The 26,052-nt window shown below is 43.5% G+C and overlaps 1 protein-coding gene across 2 annotated transcripts in view; it reads right to left on the bottom strand.

The window, feature by feature from the left end:
- Positions 1-389: 389 nt before the first annotated feature.
- HS6ST2 (heparan sulfate 6-O-sulfotransferase 2) overlaps positions 390-26,052 on the bottom strand; it is a 475,127-nt gene continuing 449,464 nt past the window's right edge. For both annotated transcript variants that reach the window (XM_075322659.1, XM_075322660.1), the window contains one exon: positions 390-1,736. In XM_075322659.1, the coding sequence (XP_075178774.1) occupies positions 1,040-1,736 (697 nt within the window). In that variant the 3' untranslated portion in view covers positions 390-1,039. The remainder of the gene's footprint in view (positions 1,737-26,052) is intronic.

Genomic DNA, 26,052 nt, shown 5'->3' on the forward strand with positions numbered 1-26,052 from the left:
ACATCGTACCTGTCTCTGCACCGGCATTATGGAAATGTCGGAGAATACACCGATGATACGATTACGACGCTTTTGCGCTCGTTCATCGTATCATCTAGGATTTACACACTACGACATCGCAAGTGACGCCAAATGTGCGTCACTTTCGATTTGACCCCCACCGACATCGCACGTGCGATGTTGCAACGTGCCGCCCTTAGTATAACACAAAATCTGAAGAGTCACATATTTATACACAACAGGACATAGAATGGAGCAGTAAATAAGTAAATACTGCTCTGTTCTATGTCCTGTTGTGTATAAATATGTGACTCTTCAGATTTTGTGTTATACCATGCCTGATGAAGAGACCTGAGTAGTCCGTAAAGCTCGCTATTTATTATCACCTTTTTAGTTAGCCATTAAATGTTATCAACCACTGAGGACTCTCAGTTTTATTAAACAATTTTTTTATCTCTACTGGCTAACACGGTACAAAGATATATTTTACCTGTAATAATTTTGTAGTCCCGATAATTATCCTATGAATTAATATCTTAATATTTAAATAAAAAGAGAAGAGATTTCCCAAACTTCGAGGCATTGTAGGTCATTGTGGCTGGGTTTGTAGGTCATCCTGTACATCGTGAAAACATAAATTACAATATATCGTACATCATTTTTCCCAACACGTTTGCAACAAGTCTTATACACAAAAATTCCCTAAGGTTTTGATACATACAGTACATACAATGCTGGAAATCGGTACTGATTTTCTACGCCAGGACAGTCTTCGACATTCCAAATGCCAACTGGATCCTTTATTACTGGTTGGCGCCTCAACTAGGACACATCAAGATTAATCTACCCCCATGTACAATAATTACAATGAATGCAAAGGCATCTGCAAAGGCAACTGATAAACTTTGTTGGCTTCAAGTGTACACGAAGCTTGAAATCTTTTGGAATAAATTTTCCCCTAATTTTTTTTTTATCTTTTACATTTTTTCATAATATTATATTGTACAGTTCAGCTAGAGTTCTAGGACTGTAAAGCCTACTACCGCCATTTTTCCACATTTCCTATGTAATCGGAGGATGAGTTGTCCATCTCCACTTTATGATTGGCGTGTTTGGCCCGTAAGATTTTACGTTGCTCTTGGCGCTTCCGCCGCGCTTCCTGGTGTTCTTTCTGTCTCATAAATTGGTATCTTTGTAAGAAAAGGTCTTTTGCATATTCATATAATTCCATATCTAGAAAATTCAAGGTCTCTATGCGCCTTTGCGTCTGATCGTCTATTTCGACGCTTGAAGCTCTAGTGCTGTTGAACTGAGTGAAGGGAGAGATGAAGTTCATGTTGAAAGTCTTCTCAAAGAGATACTGCGTCTTCCTCTGGAACTCCGTGAGACCAAAGAAAGCCATACGCTTAAGGTTTTCCTTCGCGCTGTCGAGGAGAACTTTGTTCCGTTGATCCTCACGCATCACCGACAGATTGTAACATCCAACCAAACTCAAGTCCGCCAACATGCGGACTTGTCTGTTATTGGCCAAGTTGTAAGGGCAATCCATGAATTCCTTCAAGGAGCAGCCTGACCAGTCGTCACCAGTATAGCAGCTGGGCAGCTCATCGGATGTGGGAGATCTTCCATCACACACGTGTAGAGAAGCTTTCCAAGTAGCTCCTCTCTGGACGTGTCTCCATTCACTTAGGTATCGGGAAACAGGATCGCGCAGGATAGTTATGTAGTAGAAGTTCCTGAAAAAACATAGATGAAAAAAAGACAATTAGATGTTATCAAGCAGGAAATAAAAATAAAAAAATACTTAAAGGGGATCCGTCAGCAGGTTTTTGCTATATAATCTAGCAGCAGCATGATGTAGAGACAAAATTCCTGATTCCAGTATTGTTTCACTTAATTTACTGAGGGCAGCAGTTGTGATAGAATCCCAGTTTTCTCTCCTGCAGATTTAGCAGAGCTATGAATGCTGAGCTCTGTATAACCCCACCCACAGCCCTGATTGCAGAATTCTGTGTACACTGTATATTGACAAAAAGCTGCCAATCAGTGCTGGGAGTATGGTTGGACCAGGAGGTGTGATACATCTAGTCTTGTAGTGATAATCTTCTGCTCATAAAACACTGATTTTATTCTAACAGCAACACACAGCTTATTAAGTGACACATGGCTGGAATCAGGGTCTCTTCCCTCCACATCATGGTGTTCTCAGATTATATAGAAAAAAAAGTGACAGATTCACTTTAACGACCAATAGTACAATTATTTTATTTATATGGTTATTAATAGGGATGATCGAATATCGCAAATATTCGGCAACGCCCATATTCGTCGAATAGGTCACCACTATTCAACGATTTGTGAATATTCGATGCGCAATGTAAGTCTATGAGAAACCCGAATAGTTGCCGAATAGCAACTATTCGGGCTTCCCATAGACTTACATTGCGCATCGAATATTCACATAGTGGCGAATTATTCGTCAGATATTCGCGAAGCCAAATATTGCAGAATATTTGTGATATTCGATCATTCATAGTTATTAATTGTTGTCTCCTCCTGATTAAGGAACTCCTGATTCTGCCATGGGTAAAGGCTAAAGCTGAGAAAGTTTTTTTCACCAAAATTTATGTAAAGGCAAATCAGTGGTGAAGCTACTACCTGGAACCAGATAACAATATTGGATTGCATCCCTGTCCACCAGTGTACCATGTGCCAGGGGTCTACCGGCACCCTACAACAGTCACATTAGCTGTCCAAAAGTAGAGTACTCGAGGCTGTCCCTTCAATTTTTGTCAGGATCAGAAACTTCCTAGCCGGTGCAGCCATACTTTTTACATTGCACAGAGATGATCATCATCCATCATTACATTAGCATGATAGCATTAAAAAATTAGATTTTTCCGTGTTAGTTTTTGAAAAGAAAAAAAGCATGGTAATCTTTTTAATGGTTGTCCATGGTTGCCAGACAGAAGCCCTGCAGACTGTAATCCCCAGCGTCTCATCTTATTAGTGTGCGGCAGTGATGACGCCGCATTTGACCTACAAATGATAAGAGGTACCAGGGATTTAGGCAGATTGGAGGTGGTTTGTAGGGGTCTCATTGTAGGTATCATAGGATTTATAAGTAACTGAGCAGGGGCACCTAGACTGGCCCTCAGAATGGGGACCCTGTGCTGTCCCTTATCCCAGAGGTACGCCTTGTGGTGGCAAGGTCTGGACTGCCAGCGTGACCCTAACTCCTGTCAGTACCCTAGTTCAACATCCCCTCTCCCTCATTCCTTGGGAGGGCCAGGACTGAAGTTACAAACCACACAAATAACGCAGACAGGGGAGAACCAAAACGAAAACACACTGCAAACAGACACAGGGGAGAGACAACATATGCACAGGATGAAATAAGATACAGGGAGGAAATAAACTGACAACAGGGATAATTCCACACCACACCAAATATCATACAACTGATCACCAGAAACTGAATCACATGCTAAGGCTGTATTCACACTATTGTATAGCATCTGATGCGAGTGCATCGGATGCAATATGCTAATGACCCTCGGCTCCCGCTGTGCTGCCACTGTGAGCCAAGTGTCATGTGACTATAACCCGATCCTGCGATCTGATCTCAGCTGTGGAGGAGAGGGCGGGAGCTGCGGACGCGAGGGAGGGGTTAATCTCCCCATCTCCTTCATTGTCAGCTGATGCGATTATCGCTTTGCAATAGGACGTAATCCGACTGCAGTCCAATGTTTCACTCGCATCCATAGACTTGTATGGGTGCGAGTGACACAGCTCTCGCTGACAATCGCAGCATGCTACGACTTTTCTCTCATCAAGAATCTGGATGAGAAAAAAGCTGACCGTCTGCTTTCCCACATTGAATAACATTGGTCCGAATGCAATGCTAGATTTTCTCACATTGCACTCGTATGAGTCATACACTAACCCTAAAAATCGGAATCGCTGGAGCAACGCTGGATAATCATCAATAAAGGCCACGTCTCACTAAGTAACATCGCTAGCAACATCGCTGCTGAGGCACGACTTTTGTGACGTAACAGCGATGTTGCTAGCGATGTTGCTGTGTGTGACATCCAGCAACAACCTGGCCCCTGCTGTGAGGTCGCTGGTTGTTGCTGAATGTCCTGGGCCATTTTTTAGTTGTTGCTGTCCCGCTGTGAAGCACAGATCGCTGTGTGTGACAGCGACAGAGCAACAACTAAATGTGCAGGGAGCAGGAGCCGGCTTCTGCGGACGCTGGTAACCAAGGTAAATATCGGGTAACCAAGAAGCCCTTACCTTGGTTACCCGATATTTACCTTCGTTTACCAAGCGCAGCATCACTTCCATGAATCGCTGCTGGCTGGGGGCTGGTCACTGGTTGCTGGTGAGATCTGCCTGTGTCACAGCTCACCAGCAACCCGTGTAGCGACGCTCCAGCGATCCCTGCCAGGTCAGGTTGCTGGTGGGATCGCTGGAGCGTCGCTTAGTGTGACGGTACCTTTAGGAAGCAGATCCAGCACATAATAAAGGGTGGAGGTGGCTGTGAGTGGTTATTAGCAACTTAAGCTCCTAGCAGTAGTTCACAAGCAAGCAGAAATTAACTCCTACTGGACTGATTAGCAGTTAAGAAGAAACAGACGACATCTGGCTCTGGCTGAACAACTAAGAGACGTCAGATTGCCTGTCAGACAATGCAGTGTGAACAAAGTCTGATGCCGCCATGACACCTAGCGAGTGCAGAGCAGAACACTGCATGACAGTGGGGATCCCATTGTAGGGGACCCTTTGTAGTTGTCCCATTATAGGGGGCCCATTGTAGATGTCTCATTATAGGAGGCCCATTGTAGATGTCCCATTGTAAGGGGCCCATTGTAGGGATCCCTTTGTAGTTGTCCCATTATAGGGGGCCCATTGTAGGGATTCCATTGTAGGGAGCCATTGTAGGGGGCCCATTGTAGATGTCCCATTGTAGGCTGCCCTTTGTAGGGATCCCATTGTAGGGGTCACATTGTAGGGATCCCATTGTAGGGATCCCATTGTAGATGTCCCATTGTAGGGGTTCATTGTAGATGTCCCATTGTAGGGATAACATAGGGGGCCCATTGTAGATATCCCATTGTAGGGGTAACATTATAGGGGGCCCATTGTAGATATCCCATTGTAGGGGTAACATTGTAGGGGTCCCATTGTAGGGGTAACATTATAGGGGGCCCATTGTAGATATCCCATTGTAGGGGTAACATTATAGGGGGCCCATTGTAGATATCCCATTGTAGGGGTAACATTGTAGGGGTCCCATTGTAGGGGTCACATTTTAGGGGTCACATTGCAGGGGTCCCATTGTAAGGATCCTATTGATACATGTCCCATTGTATGGGTCACATTGTAGGGATCCCATTGTAGATATCCCATTTTAGGGGTCCCACTCGGCAGTCATGGACCTCTGACGTGGCTGCTGGACATTCTGGTGAATTGATTTGCTCATCTCTAGTCATCAGGTTTTGGTGTTCCTTTTTTGTGTTGGTAAGAGCTGCATGTCGTACATGCCACAAGAAACATCAAGAAAACCTGAAGTGTGAACAGACTTTTAACCGTTTTCGCAGCCTCCTTCTTTCCTAATAAGCTGATCTTTTCACTATCGCTAGCTAAGCAGAAAGCAGCATGGTGTATCCTAATGATTATATTGTGCTGCCTACATCCAGCCTTTTCCTGCTCATATCTTGGAAGCACTTACTTCTAATCAGCGTGTTTATACATGCCCATAACAATAATTAGCTATATTAGAATTTATGTCCACGCTGCCAAAATATTCCTTAGCATAATTCAGCATACATCTCAGCCTATACCACAGCCGGAGCAATGAATAATTAAAAGTGACAGCACAAATAGACAAGGTGGCTAAACGGCCCCGTATTCATGTCTCATAATCTATTTTTATAGATTGCTAGACTGACGTGATTTAAAAGCAAATTAAAATTCATGGCCTTATTTTCAGAGCTTATTATAGATTCAGGTAGGAATGGGGTTTAATAATCAGTGTAATATAGTTATCTGCAGAACATACAGAGAAAATCAATTTTTTTTTAAAGAAAAATGTAATAAAGTGACTCGAGTTTAATTATGGTAATGTCCTGTATATTACAGCATGTATTGTCAGAAGCGAATTTAATCTAACAAAGGGAGATAATTGGGTTTGCCAGGCAAAAAAAATTTATGAGCGTAGTTCACATTAGTGACCACTAGATGTCCTCAGTCTACTCTGGATTAATTCTCCATCCGTTCACCTAGGCAGCGCAATATTGAGTGGTGCTTTGTGCACAATAAGCACATTCAGTTTTTATTAGGAATGCTAGATAGGTTTAGCAAGATATAACTGGAACACCACACCATGCAATGTCTAACAGCATTAGTGAGATTCCTCGCATCATTAATCTTTAACAACGCAACCCTACCCCAAAGCATCCAACCTACACATGCCATAAAAAGGCATTATCTATTAAAAGGGCTACTAAGGGGGTATAAATCTCTAACCGAGACAACCCTTGTACAATCTTAATTGCAGCATTATCAAACCAAGAGAGATTCCATGCCAAATGGCTATCTGATGCTTTTATAACCATTAATGGCCATTTATCTGTAATGACCAAATGACATTTACACCCCTCTATCCCCGCACCCTCCGCCGTGATTATTCCGTTATGTGTACAAATTAAATGAAAATGCAATAGCAGCTCAAAATACAATGAACCTCTACTATGTCGCTACGGCTCAACCTTGGCACTTTTTAGCTCCAACTGGCAAACACATGGTTAAAATCGAAATACGCCGCTCCTCATTCTGATGTGTGAATGATACCTGCTACATTATTTCTTGCTAATATTAATTTCCTTGTATTGTTATGGTTTTATTTTCATCCAATAGAGCGCTCTGTGTCCTAGTGTAACATTGCACTATTTGCACTCATACATTATTTTTTCTGCCAGTCAATAGGGAAACATTAATCACAATAAATAAGTGTAATTTTTCTGTGGTGTCTGTCCTCAAATGTTTTGCTTTTTTTTATTTTTATTCAAGTGGTAAATAAAAAAATTATGAAAGTGTCTTGTATTGTCTTTTTTTAATTACATTACTGTACATATCATGTGTTTGATTAGTCCTTAAGTGGCCACCGCCAATTCCACAAACTTTGCATAACTCAATAGTATATGCAAATATAAGAAACTTTGTAATGTATATCATAATGATACCTCTGCTTCTTTCTCCACTTATGAACCAACTCTTCCTCTTCTCTCTTCCCCTTCACCCTTCACCTTCTCCTCCTCCCTTCTTCCCTTCACCCTCCACCTTACCCTTCTTCTCCTTCACCCTCCACCTCACCCTTCTTCTCCTTCACCCTCCACCTTCCCCTTCACCCTTTTCCAATTCACCCTTCCCCTTTCTTTTCCTTCCCCCTTCCCCTCCACTCTTCCCCCTTGCCCTTCACTCTTTTCTTTCACCATTCTCCTTCCCTATCACCCTCCCTCCTTCACCCTTAACTTTCACAATTCTGTTTCCCCTTCACCCTTCCACTTCACCCTTTCCTTTCACCATTCTCCTTCCCCTTCACCCTTCCCCCTTACCTTTTCCTTTCACAATGCTCCTTCCCCTTCACCCTCTCCTTTAATTATTTTCCTTCCCCTTCACCTTTTCCTTTCCCCTTTCTTCTTTATCATTCCCTTTTATCCTTTTCAAATTCCCCCTTCTCCCTTTCCCTCCACTCTTCCCCTTCTCCCTTCCTCTTCCCCATTCACCCTTCCTTTTCCCCTCCACCCTTCCCCTCCACAATTCCCCTTCACCCTTCCTCTTCACCCTTCCTCTTCCCCCTTCCTCTTCCCCCTTCACCCTTCCCCTTCACGCTTCCCCTTCACCCTTCCACTTCACCCTTCCTATTCCCCCTTCCCATTCACCCTTCCTCTTCCCCCTTCACCCTAACCCTTCAGGCTTCACCCCTCAACCCTTCCACTTCACCCTTCCTATTCCCCCTTCCCATTCACCCTTCCTCTTCCCCCTTCACCCTTCCCCTTCACCCTTCTCCATCTCTTTCACCCTTACCCTTCACCCTTCCCCTTCACCCTTCCCCTTCACCCTTCTCCATCTCTTTCACCCTTACCCTTCACCCTTACCCTTCACCCTTCCCCTTCACCCTTCCTCTTCCCCTTCACCCTTCCCCTTCACCCTTCCCCATCTCTTTCACCCTTACCTTTCACCCTTTCCCTTCACCCTTCCTCTTCACCCTTCCTCTTCACCCTTCACCCTTCCCCTTCACCCTTTCCTTTCACTATTCTCCTTCCCCTTCTCCCTGCCTCCTGAACTCATCATAGGGCCAGGCGAATACTGGTGAGGAATGCAGGATACAAGTCATGTAATAACCAGAAATATTGTTATTCTTCATGTACACATATGAAAGATTATTCTGAAAAGTCCCATGTTATGACAGGTATGCTTTAAATTACAGGATCTATGAATTACAAGATGTAAAAAATAAACTCATAAAAAGCATCACAAAAAAAGCTGTAAAAATGCCAAAAGCATAATTTTTGAAAGTTTGAAAGACACCTTAACCATTATGTACACAGATACTCCAGAGATATCGGTACTGCTTTTTTTAGGGGGATGTTGCCCTCCTCCCCTCATACAGAGGAGCTGAATCGTCCAGGGGTGTAGTTCTTTACGGATTACCATGTTCTGCATTATGAAACCTTCAGATCCCTATAACGTTTTACACCATAGGATCATAATTAGATTTCCCCATTACAAAAACAAGAGTTTTTCCTTATGAGAGCTAAACCCTATTATCCCTTCTGTAATTGCAGTAACCAATACTAATAATTCTTCACCTATTGGGCTTGAAACCCTAGAGAATGGCTGCATTCTGCAATAATAATGATTTCTTAGTGCTCAAATCCCATCTATCTTCCTAAAATCCCCACTAGATGTCACATCACCGCTGTGAATCAAGTACAAATGAACCCATTATATTAATTTTTTGCAATATAATGTTTGCTCGTGAGCCTTCCCGGCACTGCCTCGCACAGTATATGATCTATTATCCTAAGGCACAAACATATTATGGCGAGGGCAGTGAGAATATGGAGTTCTCATTATGGAGGATGATATAATACTTGATTTGTGCATAGGTATACGGCACGGAACGAGCCTTGTGAATTGATAGGTAGGAAATATATGATCCCATGAAGGTCTATAGTCAATAGAAAAATAGGAGAGAAAAAAGTCTGGTCTGGCCATGAGAATGGACCTTGACTATACACAATGGGTCAGGTTGTTGTGTTCACGTCTATAGTTTTGTGTGAATCATAACATTGTTTGTTGCTTCCATTGTAAGTGGCATTGAATGTCTTCATTGTGATTCTTAAAATGGAATAAAAAAAACCCTATCTTATATTCTTTCAGGCTGAGATCTTGTATGATTCAGAGAGAATAGTCAGGACTGTTATATAGTTGGGCTCTGTACATATGGTTCATTCTTGGTGATAACTAGAGATGAGCGTACCGGTCGTGGTTCGGCTCGAGGTCGGTTCGCCGAACGGATGTCTAGTTCGAGTTCGGTTCAGCGAACCGGTTCGGCGAACCACTCGAACCCCATAGGAAACAATGGGAGGCAATCACAAACACATAAAAACACCTAGAAAACACCCTCAAAGGTGTCCAAAAGGTGACAAACAACTCACAACACAACACAAACACATGGGAAAGTGACAAGGACATATACTCATGCGAAAACAAAAGAGCTGGACAAGGAAAAAGAGGAGGAGACACAGATATAGGCATGACATGCCCTTCTAAAATCATGTAAAACACCGCAAGGTGACTCCAAGCGGAGTCTCCCTTTTTTCCAAAAATTGAGCCACACAGACACCCACCCCTTCAGTGGCAGCACTTGTGCCCCAGTTGTACACTTCACAGGTAGATTTGCATGAAGAACATTCAAAATTATGCCATCCTTAACTGTTCCCAGGATGACCCCGGGGTAGGTAGCAAAGTCTTTGCTGAACCATGACTTGTTCATCTTGGATGATTTTTACAAACACTGCAAGCAAGGGTTACTTCAAGCGGAGTCTCCCTTTTTTCCAAAAATTGGGCCACACACACACCCACCCCTTCAGTGGCAGCACTTGTGCCCCAGTTGTACACTTCACAGCTAGATTTGCATCAAGCACATTAAAAAATACGCCATCCTTCACCGACCCCAGGATGGCACCGGGGTAGGTAGCAAAGTCTTTCTTGATCCCAGCTCTGTTCATCTTGGATCATTTTTAAAAACACTGTAAGCAAGGGTTACTCCAAGCGGAGTCTCCCTTTTTTTAAAAAAATTGGGCCCCACACACACACCCACCCATTCAGTGGCAGCAGTTATGCCCCAGTTGTACACTTCACATGTAGATTTGCATCAAGCACATTCAAAATCCACAAGCATTTACTCTCCCCAGGATGACACAGGGGTAGTAAATTCCTTCTGGATCCATGACTTGTTCATTTTGATGAACGTTAGTCTGTCCACATTGTCACTGGACAGACACGTGCGCTTATCTGTCAGCACACACCCAGCAGCACTGAAGACACGTTCAGAGACAACGCTGGCAGCTGGACACGACAAAATCTCCAAGGCGTAACTGGAGAGCTCTGGCCATTTTTCTAGATTTGAAGCCCAAAATGAGCAAGGCTCCATTTGCAAAGTCATGGCATCGATGTTCATTTGGAGATACTCCTGTATCATCCTCTCCAGCCGTTGACTATGTGTCAGACTTGTTGTCTCTGGTGGCCTTGCAAAGGATGGTCTAAAAAAATTATGAAAAGATTCAATAAAATTGCTGTTACCAGCACCAGATACGATGCTGCTGGTACGGGTAGACTGTTGAAGATGACGAGACCGTCCCATGTTTGTCAAGTTACAAATGGGAGAATCACTCCCTGCACCTGCACGGTTGTTTGGTGGAAAAGCCGATCTAAGATCGAGTAACAGCTTCTGCTGATACTCCTGCATACGTGCGTCCCTTTCTATGGCTGGAATTATGTCACAAAATTTGGACTTGTACCGGGGATCTAATAGTGTGGCAATCCAGTAGTCATCATCACTTCTAATTTTGACAATATGAGGGTCATGTTGGAGGTAGTGCAGCAAGAAGGCGCTCATGTGTCTTGCGCAGCCATGCGGACCAAGTCCATGCTGTGTTTGTGATATAGAGGTGCTAACCGTTCTTTCTTCCTCTGACATCTCCCCCCAACCTCTTTCAACTGAAATTTGACCAAGTTCTCCCTCATCTGCTGAGTCTTCCATGTCCATGGGCAGTTCGTCCTCCATTTCTTCATGTTCTCCTGCACCTTCCTCAACATTTCGCCTGCTACCATGCGCCCTTGTTGATCCCTGTCCCCCATGGTCCCATGCCTGCCGCGTTGGTGATGATGAACGTCTGGACCTTGGTGATGTTGTTGTCTCTTGCGCATTTGAATCCTTCTGTAGTTCCTCCCCTTCCTGTTGTCCCACCCCCTGACACCGAATAGTGTTTAGCGTGTGCTCCAGCATGTAAATGACTGGAATTGTCATGCTGATAATGGCATTGTCAGCGCTAAACATATTCGTCGCCATGTCAAAACTGTGCAGAAGGGTGCATAGGTCCTTGATCTGAGACCACTCCATCAGGGTGATCTGCCCCACCTCTGCATCTCGTTGGCCAATACGTCATGACGTAGTGCACCAGGGCTCGACGGTGCTGCCACAGTCGCTGTAACATGTGGAGAGTCGAATTCCAGCGTGTCGGCACATCGCATTTCAGGCGATGAACCAGCAGGCCGAAAGACTTCTGGAGCGATGCAAGTCGCTCCAGCAGCGGTGGTTGAACGGCGGAAGTGAGCAGACAGTTTTCGTGCCCTGTTCAGAAGGCCATCTAGGCCGGGATAGTGTGTTAAAAATTGCTGGACAACAAGGTTCAACACGTGAGCCATACAAGGCACGTGTGTCACCTTGCCTAGGCAAAGGGCCGCACCCAGGTTTGCAGCATTGTCGCACACAGCCTTACCAGGCTGCAGGTTGAGTGGAGACAACCATTTACCAAACTCAGTCTCCAGAGCTGCCCACAACTCAGCCGCTGTGTGACTCTTATTTCCAAGACATTTCAAGCTAAAGACCGCCTGATGCCGTTGCACTTTGCTGCCAGCATAGTAATGAGGGGTGCGTGATTCCTTCTGCACAGTTAGAACGCTGGTGGCCTGACCAGGCAGGCTTGGGGCGGAGGTGGAGGACCCAGACGAGGTGGAGGAGGCAGAAGCAGTGGCGGAACTTGGACAGACAGAGGATTGACACACAAGTCGTGGGGACGGCAAGACTTGTGCAGCAGACCCTTCACCATCTATCACCATAGTTACCCAGTGCCCTGTCAGCGACATGTAACGTCCCTGTCCATGCTTACTGGTCCAAGTATCGGTGGTGAAATGCACCCGTTCACACACAGAGTTTCTCAAGGAAGCGGTGATGTTGTGTGCGACATGCTGGTGTAGCGCAGGCACACCTTTCTTAGAGAAGTAGTGGCGACTGGGCATCTGGTACTGGGGCACAGTGACAGACATAAGGTCTCTAAAATCCTGTGTGTCCACCAGGTGGAAAGGCAGCATTTCGGTAGCCAAGAGCTTACAGAGGGATAGAGTCAACCTCTTAGCTTTGTCACGGGTCGCAGGAAATGGTCTTTTATTTGTCCACATCTGAGGGACAGAGATCTGGCTGCTGTGTGTAGACGGTGTTGAGTAGGGTGTCCCTGGTAAAATGCAGGTTTGTGAGGACAGTGCAGGCGTAGACATGATGTTGCCTTCTTCCAACGTTGGTGCTATCGATGTCTGAGAGAGCTGTACACACGCACTTGTTTCCCCTTCCAAACCAACTGACGACCTACCAAGCAAACTGCCTGTTGCGGTTACAGTGGTGGAAGCTGTGCGTGGAAAACCAGGTGTGACAGCTGTCCCCACAGTCCTAGAAGATGAAGAGCGCGCGAATGCACTAGAAGGGGCAGGCGGTGGATGGTTCGCTCCGCTATGCCGCATTGCAGCACGGTGAGCTTCCCACTGGGACATATGATATTTATTCATGTGACGATTCATGGAAGAAGTTGTCAAACTGCTGAGGTTTTACCCTGTACTAACAGAATCACGACAAATTTTTCAGATCACATAATTTGGGCGATCTTTTGCTATGTCAAAAAAGGACCAGGCTAGTCAAGGCTTGAAGGGCATGCGACCTGCTGATCCACCCCGACTAGTGCTCAGAGGCAGAGTGGTGGCTGAGGATGCAGTTGTAGACGTGCTACCAGTACTCCGACTCTGTCCAGGAAGGCGCAAGGTAACTTCGTCGTCGGTTGCATCCTCATCCACCGCCTCTGTTGACCTCCTCCAGTGCCTGACTGTGGGCTGACCGTAGGTGGGATCTAGAACTTCCTCATCAATTGTTGTGTTTGCACTCCCCTCACCCTCAGACCGAGCCTCTTCTTGCCCTGACCGAATATTTAAGTTTTCATCCCAATCTGGTATCTGCGTCTCATCGTCATCAGTATGTTCCTCATTGTCTATAACAACAGGTGTTACAATTTGTGAATAAGGGTCAACATTATGCTCAGAAACTTGGTCCTCACGGCCTGAATCAGAGTCACAAAGGTTCTGGGCATCACTGCAGACCATTTCCTGGTCTGTACTCACTGTAGCTTGGGAGCAGACCTCTGATTCCCAGGCTATAGTGTGACTGAACAGCTCTGCAGACTCAGCCATCTCAGTTCCACCATACTGTGCAGGGCGGATGGAGACTTCAGAGATGGGAGAAAGCAAGTGTGATTGGGATGACAACTCAAAGGACTGGTGTTTTTTGGATGCAGTAGTTGAGGTGGCGGAGAGGGCACTTGTTGGACCACTTGAGATCCATTCAAGCATTTTCTTTTTTTGGCCATCATCTACCTTTGTTCCAGTTGTTCGTGTCCGTAAAAAAGGGAGCACATCGGATTGTCCACGGTAAGTAGTAGACATCTTACTTTTGCTGTAAGATGGTCTATCTTCAGCAGATGTTAATGGAGCTTTGCCACCTTCCCCACGGACAAACCCTTTTTTTCCTTTTCCAACACGCCTCTTCCCCTTTCCACCAGCATCTGTCATTTTGCCACTCATTTTGATTGCGACAAGATTTTGCACTTAAAATGTGGTAGTAAAAATTGAGAGGTGGTGTAGATTGCAGCGGTGGTCTATCTTTATTAACAGCAGAATAAACAACAATAACTATCCCTGACAATGCAACTACGGCCCTTAAACTGGCAGCATAGTTTGCTATTAGAATGGCTTAGTAACAATGAGTTTGAGTGTGCAATGCAGAGGTGCTGCAAATAGCTTTGCACCAGTGGGACAATAATGGAAGTCCAACAGTCACTTTTAGGATGCCACTAAGTTTACTCAGTGTTTGCTAGTATAATGGCTTAGTAACAATGAGTTTGAGTGTGCAATACAGTGGTGCTGCAAATAGCTTTGCACCAGTGGGACAATAATGGAAGTCCAACAGTCACTTTTAGGATGCCACTAAGTTTACTCAGTGTTTGCTAGTATAATGGCTTAGTAACAATGAGTTTGAGTGTGCAATGCAAAGGTGCTGCAAATAGATTTGCACCAGTGGGACACTAATGAAGTCCAACAGCCACTTTTAGGATGCCACTAAGTTTCCTCAGTGTTTGCTAGTATAATGGTTTAGTAACAATGAGCTTGAGTGTGCAAAGGGCAGGAGGGTACAGTGGCAGGGTTGTGGGTCAGTGTACAGGAAAGGAAGCCTGCCTTTCTATCCCTCCTAATGGGGAAATGCAGCAAGGAAGTCCCTGAGCTTAGCTACACAGACGCTGTTATCTTCTGTAGCTGTTAAAATCTGTTTCCACGGACCTGACTGTCACCTATGGCTCTGAGCCTGCTGTAATTAGCCCTTACAAGGGCTAAAAGAAACTTCTATCCCTATTCTGTATAGCGCTGTGTGTAGAGCGTACATAGCAGTATCGGAGACAGGAGCTACGTCAGCAGTGACTGACATCCAGACGCAGAAGGCAGATAATGGCGTCCGGACGAGCAGATACCCGTTTTTATAATGCAGGGACATGTGACATGGACATCCTATCACACATGCCGTTGCTTCTCTGGCTAAAAGTCCACTTAGCTGTGTGTGTGTCTGGGATTGGCTGACATGCTGGCCCGCCCCACTACACGCGCGCGCTTAGAGAAGGAAGACAAGGAAAAAAAAAAAATGGCGATATCCCAGCAGCAGTGATCTGAATGCGCTGTTCCCGCACACTATACGCTGAAATTTCATAATAGTGTGAGTCACAGAGTGACTTACACTATTACAGCGGAAAGCCAGCGAGTAATTAGCTTGGCTTTTTGCTGCTAGAACCGTTCTCGAACGTAACTAGAACTATCGAGCTTTAGCAAAAAGCTCGAGTTCTAGTTCGATGTAGAACAGCCCCCAAAATCACTCGAACCGCGAACTGGAGAACCACGAACCGCGCTCAACTCTAGTGATAACACCATTGGAAAATTCAGATATAAAATTAAAATTGGCTTCATTCATGTTGTATTAAGATTTATGAGTACTCTTCGCATAGTGAGGAGGAATGGGGGACTTAAAGTTGACATATCTGTCATGCATGCAGTAGGAGATGTCTATATTTAACGCATGACACACGCGATCAGACCAATGGGTGTCTGACACACAACAAGAAACACCACAAAAAGGGGGAAACACCAGGGTCACGATACAATGGAGGTCTCTACCGCTAAGGAGAGGGGGCACCTCCTGAACTCACCTGAAGCTAACTCCTGAGCTCCCTAGCATCCCTATACAGGTTCTATCAACCTGTCGGCAACCAGGATACCTTGAACCCTCAGCTGCCCCTAAACTCTGCCTGCCTAGTGAGTAGGCCGACCAGTACACTATTTACTCATAAGGAAGTTATCAACTATTAAAAAAACACTAATGTGGTCCCAAAGTGTCTCCAATCAAGAATCCATATCAAACACTTCAAAAGACCATATTAAATTTAAATTACCAATCTTTATTAACATGATTAAAAAACATAAACACTAGACATAATAGACATATTTAAAAATTGACAAAAAACAAGGTGCAGGATGGAGGGTCCACCATAATTCATTCATTTGTAATGTCACAAAGCATTTAGTTCATAATAATACTTTCATTCGTTTATAGTATCACAAAGCATTTAGTTCATAATAACACTTTACTGATTTCCGTATACTATGTATCATAAACTATATATCCCCTCTTGCTCCTCGAGATTCAAAGGGTTAATCCTCTGTTTATTACTATAGTATTCAACACATCAGATGGAGATGGGAGGCTCCAGTCCTAGGGCTGGCACTAGTCTAAAAACAGCAGGGAGACGACCGTGACAACATTTTTTTTGACAAAAACATAATAAATAACAGTGGATGAAATTCAGAGACTTTTGTAAAATACATGTCATTAGAAAATCTGATGATTTCCCTAGGTATTACAGGGAGGTAGGTGTTGCTTTCACTGTAACAGAGTGAGCGCCAAATCTCGAGAGGTTATCTTCTCAGGGAGGTACCAAAAAGAGGTGGGGAGGTGATTTGATACAGCATCTGAATTGTAAATGATTTTTTCTCAGATTGGGTAGTATTTTGCATGGTTAATAGAAGAAAATAGTAGTCAATTTACCTATTTTTGTAAGAGATTCACTAAAAAGGAATCACAAACATGGTGACTTAATTGATCAAATCATCCTAATGACAAGTGAATTGGCAAAATGCAAGTCGGGTCAAAATGTACCTGATCTCCCCACAGAAATTTGAATTTTACTACACACAGAGTATTATTTCTCAACCATACAATAAAATGCCCCTGTGCATCATATAGCCATGATTAAGGAGGACATTGCTGCCTCGAAATAATTAATCTGCATGAGGAGGACACTGCTGCTTAGAAAAAGTTACTCTTAAAAAACCCAAAACAAAACAAAAAAACAATCGAAACAGCTGCCTAAATATGGTTAGTAGAAGGATGTCACTACATGCTGTATACAGACAGAAAGCTTCAACTACAACACACTGAAAAGAAGCAAGCCTCAGGATTTATCTCAGTTGCTGTTTCTTGTCTCCTCCATAATGCAAAGGAATGCATCTTACATCGTTTTTCATAACTACTTGAAGAAATCAGTATAAATTTCTCCATCTATCCCGCAATCTACCAGTCTCATCACCTATATGGGATTCTCGCTCACAAGCAGGAAGTCTCACACAGCTGTCTAAATAGTGAGACAACAAAGAGCCCCAACTTTAGCTGACATCAGCCTCTCTTTATTAAATAATTATTGCTATTATTACAAAATTAAATCTACCCCAGTTTTCCCAATTCTATATTTTTGATAAATATTTTATATCAAGGTCTGCTTTCCTTTTCTTGAAGTTTTCTAGCAAGTGATAGGTTCTCTTTAAGATTTTAGTTCTAGCTATCAGTGGGGGTATATTTGTTAGATAGATATTTATTTTCGGGAAAAGTTTCATTTACTTTTTATTAGATGAAGTGTTTGATATACTAAAGATATCAATAATAATAAAAAAAAATCTATGCTTCTCTCTGTATGTGTGCTCAGACGGCAGCTGTGCACTCCTCTCTCCTGTTCTCTCAGGCGTCTTTTGAGTGATCAATGGGGATCTTTGGACCTGGCCTCCCACCAAACTGCAAACATTTAAAGGGACAAAAAAAAGCTAAAATGTTGTTGCAAATGTTTAGTTACTTTTTAAAAATAAATATTGTCCCCACAAAAAACAAGCTTTCAAATGGTTACATTGATGCAAAAATAAAGAAGTTAGGGCTTTTGAAATCTAGAGATGTAAAATAAAAAACAATTCCGAACATTCAATGAGGGTCCGTTATTTTTAACATCAGATGCTGGTAGCAACTATATAAATAGACCTGGCCCAGTATCAACCACACATATAATAACTTTAGTGGTGTATACTTCTTAAGGCCATCATTGGCTATCATCATAAAGCACCACTCCAGTGTTTTTTTTAAATTTATTTTACCGCTTGAGTGGTGCTTCTAATCTAAGTTCCCTGCACTTAGTCTTATATTTACCCGCCACCATCTTCACCTTCTATTCGCGCCACTCCTGTCGGTCGTGTGCAGTTTGTGACCTGTTGGATCTCTCCATTGTTTGCTTGAGCTCAAGACTTAGGGGTACTTTGCACGCTGCAACATCGCTAGCCGATTGTAGCAATGCCAAGCGCAATAGTCCCCGCCCCCGTCGCAGATGCAATATCTTGTGTTAGCTGCCGTAGCGAACATTATCGATACGGCAGCTTCACACGGACTTACCTGCCCTGCGACGTCACTCTGGCCGGCGACCCGCCTCCTTCCTAAGGGGGCGGGTCGTGTGACGTCACAGCGACGTCACATGGCAGGCGACCAATAGAAGCGGAGGGGCGGAGATGAGCAGGACGTAAACATCCCGCCACCTCCTTCCTTCCTCATTGCAGGCGGGACGCAGGTAAGGAGATGTTCCTCACTCCTGCGGCTTCATACACAGCGATGTGTTCTGCCGCAGGAACGAGGCACAACATTGTACCTGTCACTGGAAATGACCGACACTACACAGATCACCGATTTTCGACGCTTTTGCGATCGTTTATCGGTGCTTCTAGGCTTTACACGTTGCGACGTCGTTTCTGGCGCTAGATGTGCGTCACTTTCGATTTGACCCCGACGATATCGCAGTAGCGATGTCGCAATGTGCAAAGTACCCCTTAAGACAAGTCTGAGAGCCTCATTCTGGCTTTCATTGACTTGCATTGAGAGTTTGTGACCATTACCTGTCATGGACGTCTTCCATTGTCTGGAGACTTGTGACAGGTTTGGACACTGAGTCTTACTTTGCCTTGTCAGACTCTGGAAATTAAATATGTTTTCTTTCTTTTGAGTGTGGCAAGGGTTAATGTCAGTTTTCCTTGCCTGTAGCTTCTGGTTCCTTTCCTCAGGTGCATCCTGTTTGTGACCACTCCATCCCCTATATATGATCACATCTCTTTGTAGAGGGCACCGTTATACTGAATCCTCAGTCTGAGATTTGGCCTTGAGGTGGAAGGAGCTGCTGGAACCCTTGCTGTTTTAAGCGGTATAGGCTGCAGTCTTGGTGTCTGACAGCAGACAAGAAGTTGGAGTTTATTTTTTATTTATTCCCACTTGTCTTCCTTCCCGTCTTGTGGTTTTAGTGCAGTGGTGGGACCAGTGATCCTCACTAGCCATCTCGCTAGTGAGGGTGAGCTCAGGGCTTTGTGAGGGCATTAGGTATACTGCTCGGCAATGGGGTGAAAGAACCAGTATAGGGCTGGCTAGGGAGTGCAGGGCCAACTGCAGGTAAGTGCAGGAGGTGTCCATCTTCCCTTTCCCTAGCTGCAGGACCCACCGCTGTTAAAGTGTCCCCAGTGAGTTTCGTTGTGTGCTGGACAGTAGTCGGTCCATGCATGTCCGTTGTGCCATGCACTGGACATCCCCTGGTCTGTGCATTACATTACCTTTGTTTTCTGGCCAATCAGAAGTTGTGTTCACAAGATGGCGCCGCAGATCATAGCAGTGCTTATAAAAGGTGAAGACGTCAGTGGGTAAGTGTAATACTAGGGTCAGTAAACTTATATTTGAAGCAAACAAACGCTGGAGTGGTGCTTAAGGATCATCATTTTTTTTTCTTTCTGAGCTTTCTGCTAACAACATCTCTGTCTCTACGGCTTTATTTGTTGAAATACATAAAAGAAGATCTTCATAGAGAAAAAAAACTGGAAAGAATATACCCTAAAATAAAAATGAGTCATGTTACCAATATAGGAACAGGGTGACATGATCCCTTCAGCAATCGATCTTCTGTAAAACTGCATTGGGCTCTATGAAATATGGATATTTTAACCTGAAATAGCAATTTGGATTAGGAATGCTCTTAGTGAAGAACAAGCACCCGGGCCTCGCAGAATATTTACTTACAACTTCATACAATATAACTCGCGGTTGCATTTCAGGAATCAATACGGGGGTGTTTCTAAATAGCGCAAAGCATCACTTACTGCACTCCGATAAATGAAAAGTCACACTAAACACACGATTCTCCAAGAGCAGCGGTGATAGTAATGTCAAATATTTAACAGGTAATCCTATATACTGCAAGGAAATCACAGAAAATGACTCAAATTCACAGGCTACAAAAAAAATGGTGTTTAAACGACAAGTCTGTTCTATAAGGAACCATATCGGCAATTCAAGCTGCCCAAGCCACCGGCAACATGAGAACATAGCCCGTCTGTAGGATTGCAGTCAGGCATGTTTTTTCTCTTAGACACTCCAATTGAGGAACCATAGTTTGAAGATCTGGCTAAGGAGACAAGACTAATGACCAGCTTCTCCCCGCCCTGCTCTAGTTGATTGACACATCTCCTCCATATCAAGTGGAGAAGCCAGCCATGGTGGCACTTGGCCAGTCTCGTATCCGCATCCGCAAAAGGTAACTTGCAATAGCTATGCCATAGCTATGTCATCTAGCGATTGCTAGTGATGTTGAGCGCGATAGTACCCGCCCCCGTCGCACATGCGATATGCGGTGATAGCTGCCGTAGTGAACATTATCGTTACGGCAGCTTCACACGCACATACCTTGTCGGTGACGTCGCGGTGACTGCCGAACAATCCCTCCTTCAAGGAGGAGGTGTGTTCGGCGTCACCGCGACGTCACTAAGCGGCCGTCCAATAGAAGCGGAGGGGTGGAGATGAGCGGGACATAACATCCCGCCCACCTTCTTCCTTCCGCATTGTCGGCGGGACGCAGGTAGGAGATGTTTGTCGTTCCTGCGGTTTCACACACAGCGATGTGTGGAGCTGGCAGGAACAACAAACAACATCGTACCGGCAGCAGCAACGACATTATGGAATGGAGCGACGTGTCACCGATCATCGATTTTTCACGTTTTTGCGATTGGTAATCGTCGCTCCTAGGGTTTACACGCTGCGATGTCGGCAACGGCGCCGGATGTGCGTCACTAACGACGTGACCCCGATGATATATCGTTACCGATGTCGCAATGTGTAAAGCCCGCCTAAGTTTTCCATGAAACATGCCTGATCTTAGAACCTGAAATCCCATTTATCAACAATTCTGAATGTAAACTACAATATGTCAACATTGTTTAAAAGTTTAGCAACACTTCAAAAAACTGGATTTAAAATTAAAGTTGTAGGAATTGGAACATGGCGCTAGGTTGGTGTAGCAAATTGAGCAAAACACTGTATGGGGCTTGTCTTGCTTTTTAGGTGGGAAAATTTCCACATTTATGTATGCATTCACACTTTTATTAATGTGATAACAGTTGTGCATTATTGCATATTATTTCTCATGCTATACAAGGTGCATGATGACTAAAGTTGTTACCTTCATAATGGATGTAGAGAGTATTTAAGCCAAGAAAAAACTTTGGCCAAAAAATCTGCAGCTTCATCCCCCCTCCTTCCTCTCTATCCTATCTAATAATAATAATAATAATAGTAATAATAATAATGTAGTTTTTTATTAAATTGATTTTTTATGTTACAAAGGAGGCCTGTGAATATTAAAGAGACCCTAAAAGCAGTAAAATGGGAGCTATGTACTATTACTAGGGAGTTCAAAAGATAGCACTTTCCCCTAATTATAAAGATATATATATATATATATATATATATATATATATATATATATATATATATACTTGTACTGTATGTATGTACATATATATATATATATATATATATATATATATATGTATATATATATATATATATATATATATACAGTGCCTACAAGTAGTATTCAACCCCCTGCAGATTTAGCAGGTTTACACATTCAGAATTAACTTGGCATTGTGACATTTGGACTGTAGATCAGCCTGGAAGTGTGAAATGCACTGCAGCAAAAAAGAATGATATTTCTTTTTTTATTTTTTTTTTTAAATTGTGAAAAGTTTATTCAGAGGGTCATTTATTATTCAAACCCTCAAACCACCAGAATTCTGTTTGGTTCCCCTAAAGTATTAAGAAGTATTTCAGGCATAAAGAACAATGAGCTTCACATGTTTGGATTAATTATCTCTTTTTCCAGCCTTTTCTGACTAATTAAGACCCTCCCCAAACTTGTGAACAGCAATCATACTTGGTCAACATGGGAAAGACAAAGGAGCATTCCAAGGCCATCAGAGACAAGATCGTGGAGGGTCACAAGGCTGGCAAGGGGTACAAAACCCTTTCCATGGAGTTGGGCCTACCTGTCTCCACTGTTGGGAGCATCATCCGGAAGTGGAAGGCTTATGGAACTACTGTTAGCCTTCCACGGCCTGGACAGCCTTTGAAAGTTTCCACCCGTGCCGAGGCCAGGCTTGTCCGAAGAGTCAAGGCTAACCCAAGGACAACAAGGAAGGAGCTCCGGGAAGATCTCATGGCAGTGGGGACATTGGTTTCAGTCAATACCATAAGTAACGTACTCCACCGCAATGGTCTCCGTTCCAGACAAGCCCGTAAGGTACCTTTACTTTCAAAGCGTCATGTCAAGGCTCGTCTACAGTTTGCTCATGATCACTTGGAGGACTCTGAGACAGACTGGTTCAAGGTTCTCTGGTCTGATGAGACCAAGATCGAGATCTTTGGTGCCAACCACACACGTGACGTTTGGAGACTGGATGGCACTGCATATGACCCCAAGAATACCATCCCTACAATCAAGCATGGTGGTGGCAGCATCATGCTGTGGGGCTGTTTCTCAGCCAAGGGACCTGGCCATCTGGCCCGCATCCATGGGAAGATGGATAGCACGGCCTACCTGGAGATTTTTGCCAAGAACCTCCACTCCTCCATCAAGGATCTTAAGATGGGTCGTCATTTCATCTTCCAACAAGACAACGACCCAAAGCACACAGCCAAGAAAACCAAGGCCTGGTTCAAGAGGGAAAAAATCAAGGTGTTGCAGTGGCCTAGTCAGTCTCCTGACCTTAACCCAATTGAAAACTTGTGGAAGGAGCTCAAGATTAAAGTCCACATGAGACACCCAAAGAACCTAGATAACTTGGAGAAGATCTGCATGGAGGAGTGGGCCAAGATAACTCCAGAGACCTGTGCCGGCCTGATCAGGTCTTATAAAAGACGATTATTAGCTGTAGTTGCAAACAAGGGTTATTCCACAAAATATTAAACCTAGGGGTTGAATAATAATTGACCCACACTTTTATGTTGAAAATTTATTAAAATTTAACTGAGCAACATAATTTGTTGGTTTGTAAGATTTATGCATCTGTTAATAAATCCTGCTCTTGTTTGAAGTTTGCAGGCTCTAACTTATTTGCATCTTATCAAACCTGCTAAATCTGCAGGGGGTTGAATACTACTTGTAGGCACTGTACACACATATATATATATATATATATATATATATATATACAGTACAAACCAAAACTTTGGACACACCTCATTCAAAGAGTTTTCTTTATTTTCATGACTCTGAAAATTGTAGATTCACATTGAAGGCATCAAGACTATGAATTAACACATGTGGAATGAAATACTTAACAAAAAAGTGTGAAACAACTGAAAATATGTCTTATATTCTAGGTTCTTCAGTAGCCACATTTTGCTTTGATTACTGCTTTGCACACTCTTGGCATTCTCTTGATGAGCTTCAAGAGGTAGTCACCGGAAATGGTTTTCCAACAGTCTTGAAGGAAGGTGAAAGGTGTGCTTAAGTTGAGCCTATAGCTTGAAGCAGTTGTAGAGTGTACCCCTGTTTTTTACTTTCCTCCTGCTCTTGTTTTAATCTATTATTGTCTTTACCTTAGTGTGTGCTTAGTGACAGAGTTTCATTTTTTCCCTTGTCTGTCTTGAGCTGTAGTTTTCAACCCACTCCTGTGCCGTCCCTCCCTGGGGAGTTGAGGAGGGAGAATCAGGTAAGAACTGGTCAGGAGCAAGGCCAGGAAGGAGACTCAGGCATCTCCACCATCAGGAGTATCCCTGAGCTGAGGGATAGCATATGCCTCACATGGTTTAAGGGACAGCTTAGGAGCCCTGTTTCTCCGCTATCCCAAAGTGATCATGACATATCCTCTTTGGAGAGGAAAAGGGCTAGAGCTCTAGTGACATCTATTGGAAGTAGCAATCCTAAAAGAGAATATCGACCCTTTAATGAGCCTTGTGGCATGACCAAATACTCCATTTGCAGAAAACATGTTTCAAGGTGTTTGCCTCTCATCAGTGCAATGATCCCAATAGGTGGCAGTAGAGTTCCATTCTTCTTCTCTAAGGAGGCTACCTTGCATATTTCAATTACCAGGGGAGCATTGCCTGACCAATAAGTCTCCTTATACCAATTAGAAGAAACTATACCTATTACATGTCATATACCACAGATTTAGTGATCCAAAAGAAAATAAATAGTATTCTGGTTCAAGATAGCAAGAAACTTCAGCCATAAGTGCATTCGTTTTGTCCACAACTCAAGTACGTTTCTTTTGTCTTTCCCAATGTTGCCATCACATGAAATTAATTACGATGCTATTGTTATTGCTGGAGGATATATAATGGGTCAAAAAAAAGGAAAAAAAAATACATTAATGGTGCTGATCACGAGATTGTTAATGAAGTCGCCTTACTGCATTACTTTTTCAAAGAAAATATTCCACGTCCTTGATCCCGGCTCTCCCGTTCTTTTAATTGATTTTGCTTTGCTTGTTTGTATTGCCTGATTAGCATTTATTAACTAACCTGCTTTGCTATTATTAGAGATTTGTGAAAAGCAATTTGTGCCCTTCTTGCGAAATAACGGAAGTGATAGGGGGATTTGCTTTTTTTGTGCTTCTGTCTACACGTACTTTTTTTTTATGCCTTAATTTTCAGGTTGTAGATGTGTTAATTACCCACAGTCACCTACTTGTAAACTGCTGATGCTTTGCTAGCGAGGATTATAATCATCCAGCTGAAAAGAACTAATGACTTCTAGGTTAATAATTACTTACTTGACGCCATTTATTCCTCTGAATGGCAGATAAATCAATCATATACCAGTGCTGAAGATTAATATACAAGTCCATTTGGTCTCCGGACCGGTGACATTAAGACTTCTTATGTTATATGATACTGACATTGATGTATGAAATAAGACATTGCCTCCATGTATACGGTATACGTCCCACATTGTTTGGCAAGTGCGGGAAGAGACTAATAGACATGTATTAATGTAAGCCATGGATTACCATTAGAGGTGTATTAATTATGGAAAAAAATAGACGTCTTTCCATGACAGCTTCTCGCGCTGCGGGGGTCTGTTGGCTTCAGAACAAGAACGTGGCACTAAAGGTCACAGGATTAATCTACGTGTACATTATGATTTATATATTTAGGTTGGCTTTTTAATCAGCTTTAATGGTGGTCCGTTGGCAGCGGCTAAGATTGGCGTGTTTAAGGGTAAACCTGTGAATTGGACGTCATCGATGTATTGAATATTTCTTTAAGGCTACATGCGCATGCTGCGCTTTTTGTCGCTTTTTTGGTGCAGTTTTGTTGTCAGACAGTTCTCCATTTTGACTTCCCAGCAAAGTCTATGAGAATTCAGATTTGTTGTGCGCACATTGCAGGTCACATACAAACTGCAGTATGTTCTATCTTTTTGCGTTTTGTCCCTGCTCACTAATGATCGGAGGAGTCGCAACTTGGGTCAGTGGGGGATTGATCCCTGGTATCTGGCCGGATGCCGGTCCTCATATAAAATATGTGGACCATAATCCAGCACAAAAGGGGTAGGAGCAAGCGCTTCATACTTCCCAACCTCTCCTCTCTGCCAATCCCTTCACTGGCTTCCCATTGCCCAACGACTCCAGTTCAAAACCCTAATTATGACCTAAAAAGCCATCCACAACCTGTCTCCTCCATACATCTGTGACCTAGTCTCCTGG

The sequence above is a fragment of the Anomaloglossus baeobatrachus genome, chromosome 9 (assembly GCF_048569485.1).
Source record: "Anomaloglossus baeobatrachus isolate aAnoBae1 chromosome 9, aAnoBae1.hap1, whole genome shotgun sequence".
In the NCBI taxonomy this organism is placed as follows: Eukaryota; Metazoa; Chordata; class Amphibia; order Anura; family Aromobatidae; genus Anomaloglossus; species Anomaloglossus baeobatrachus.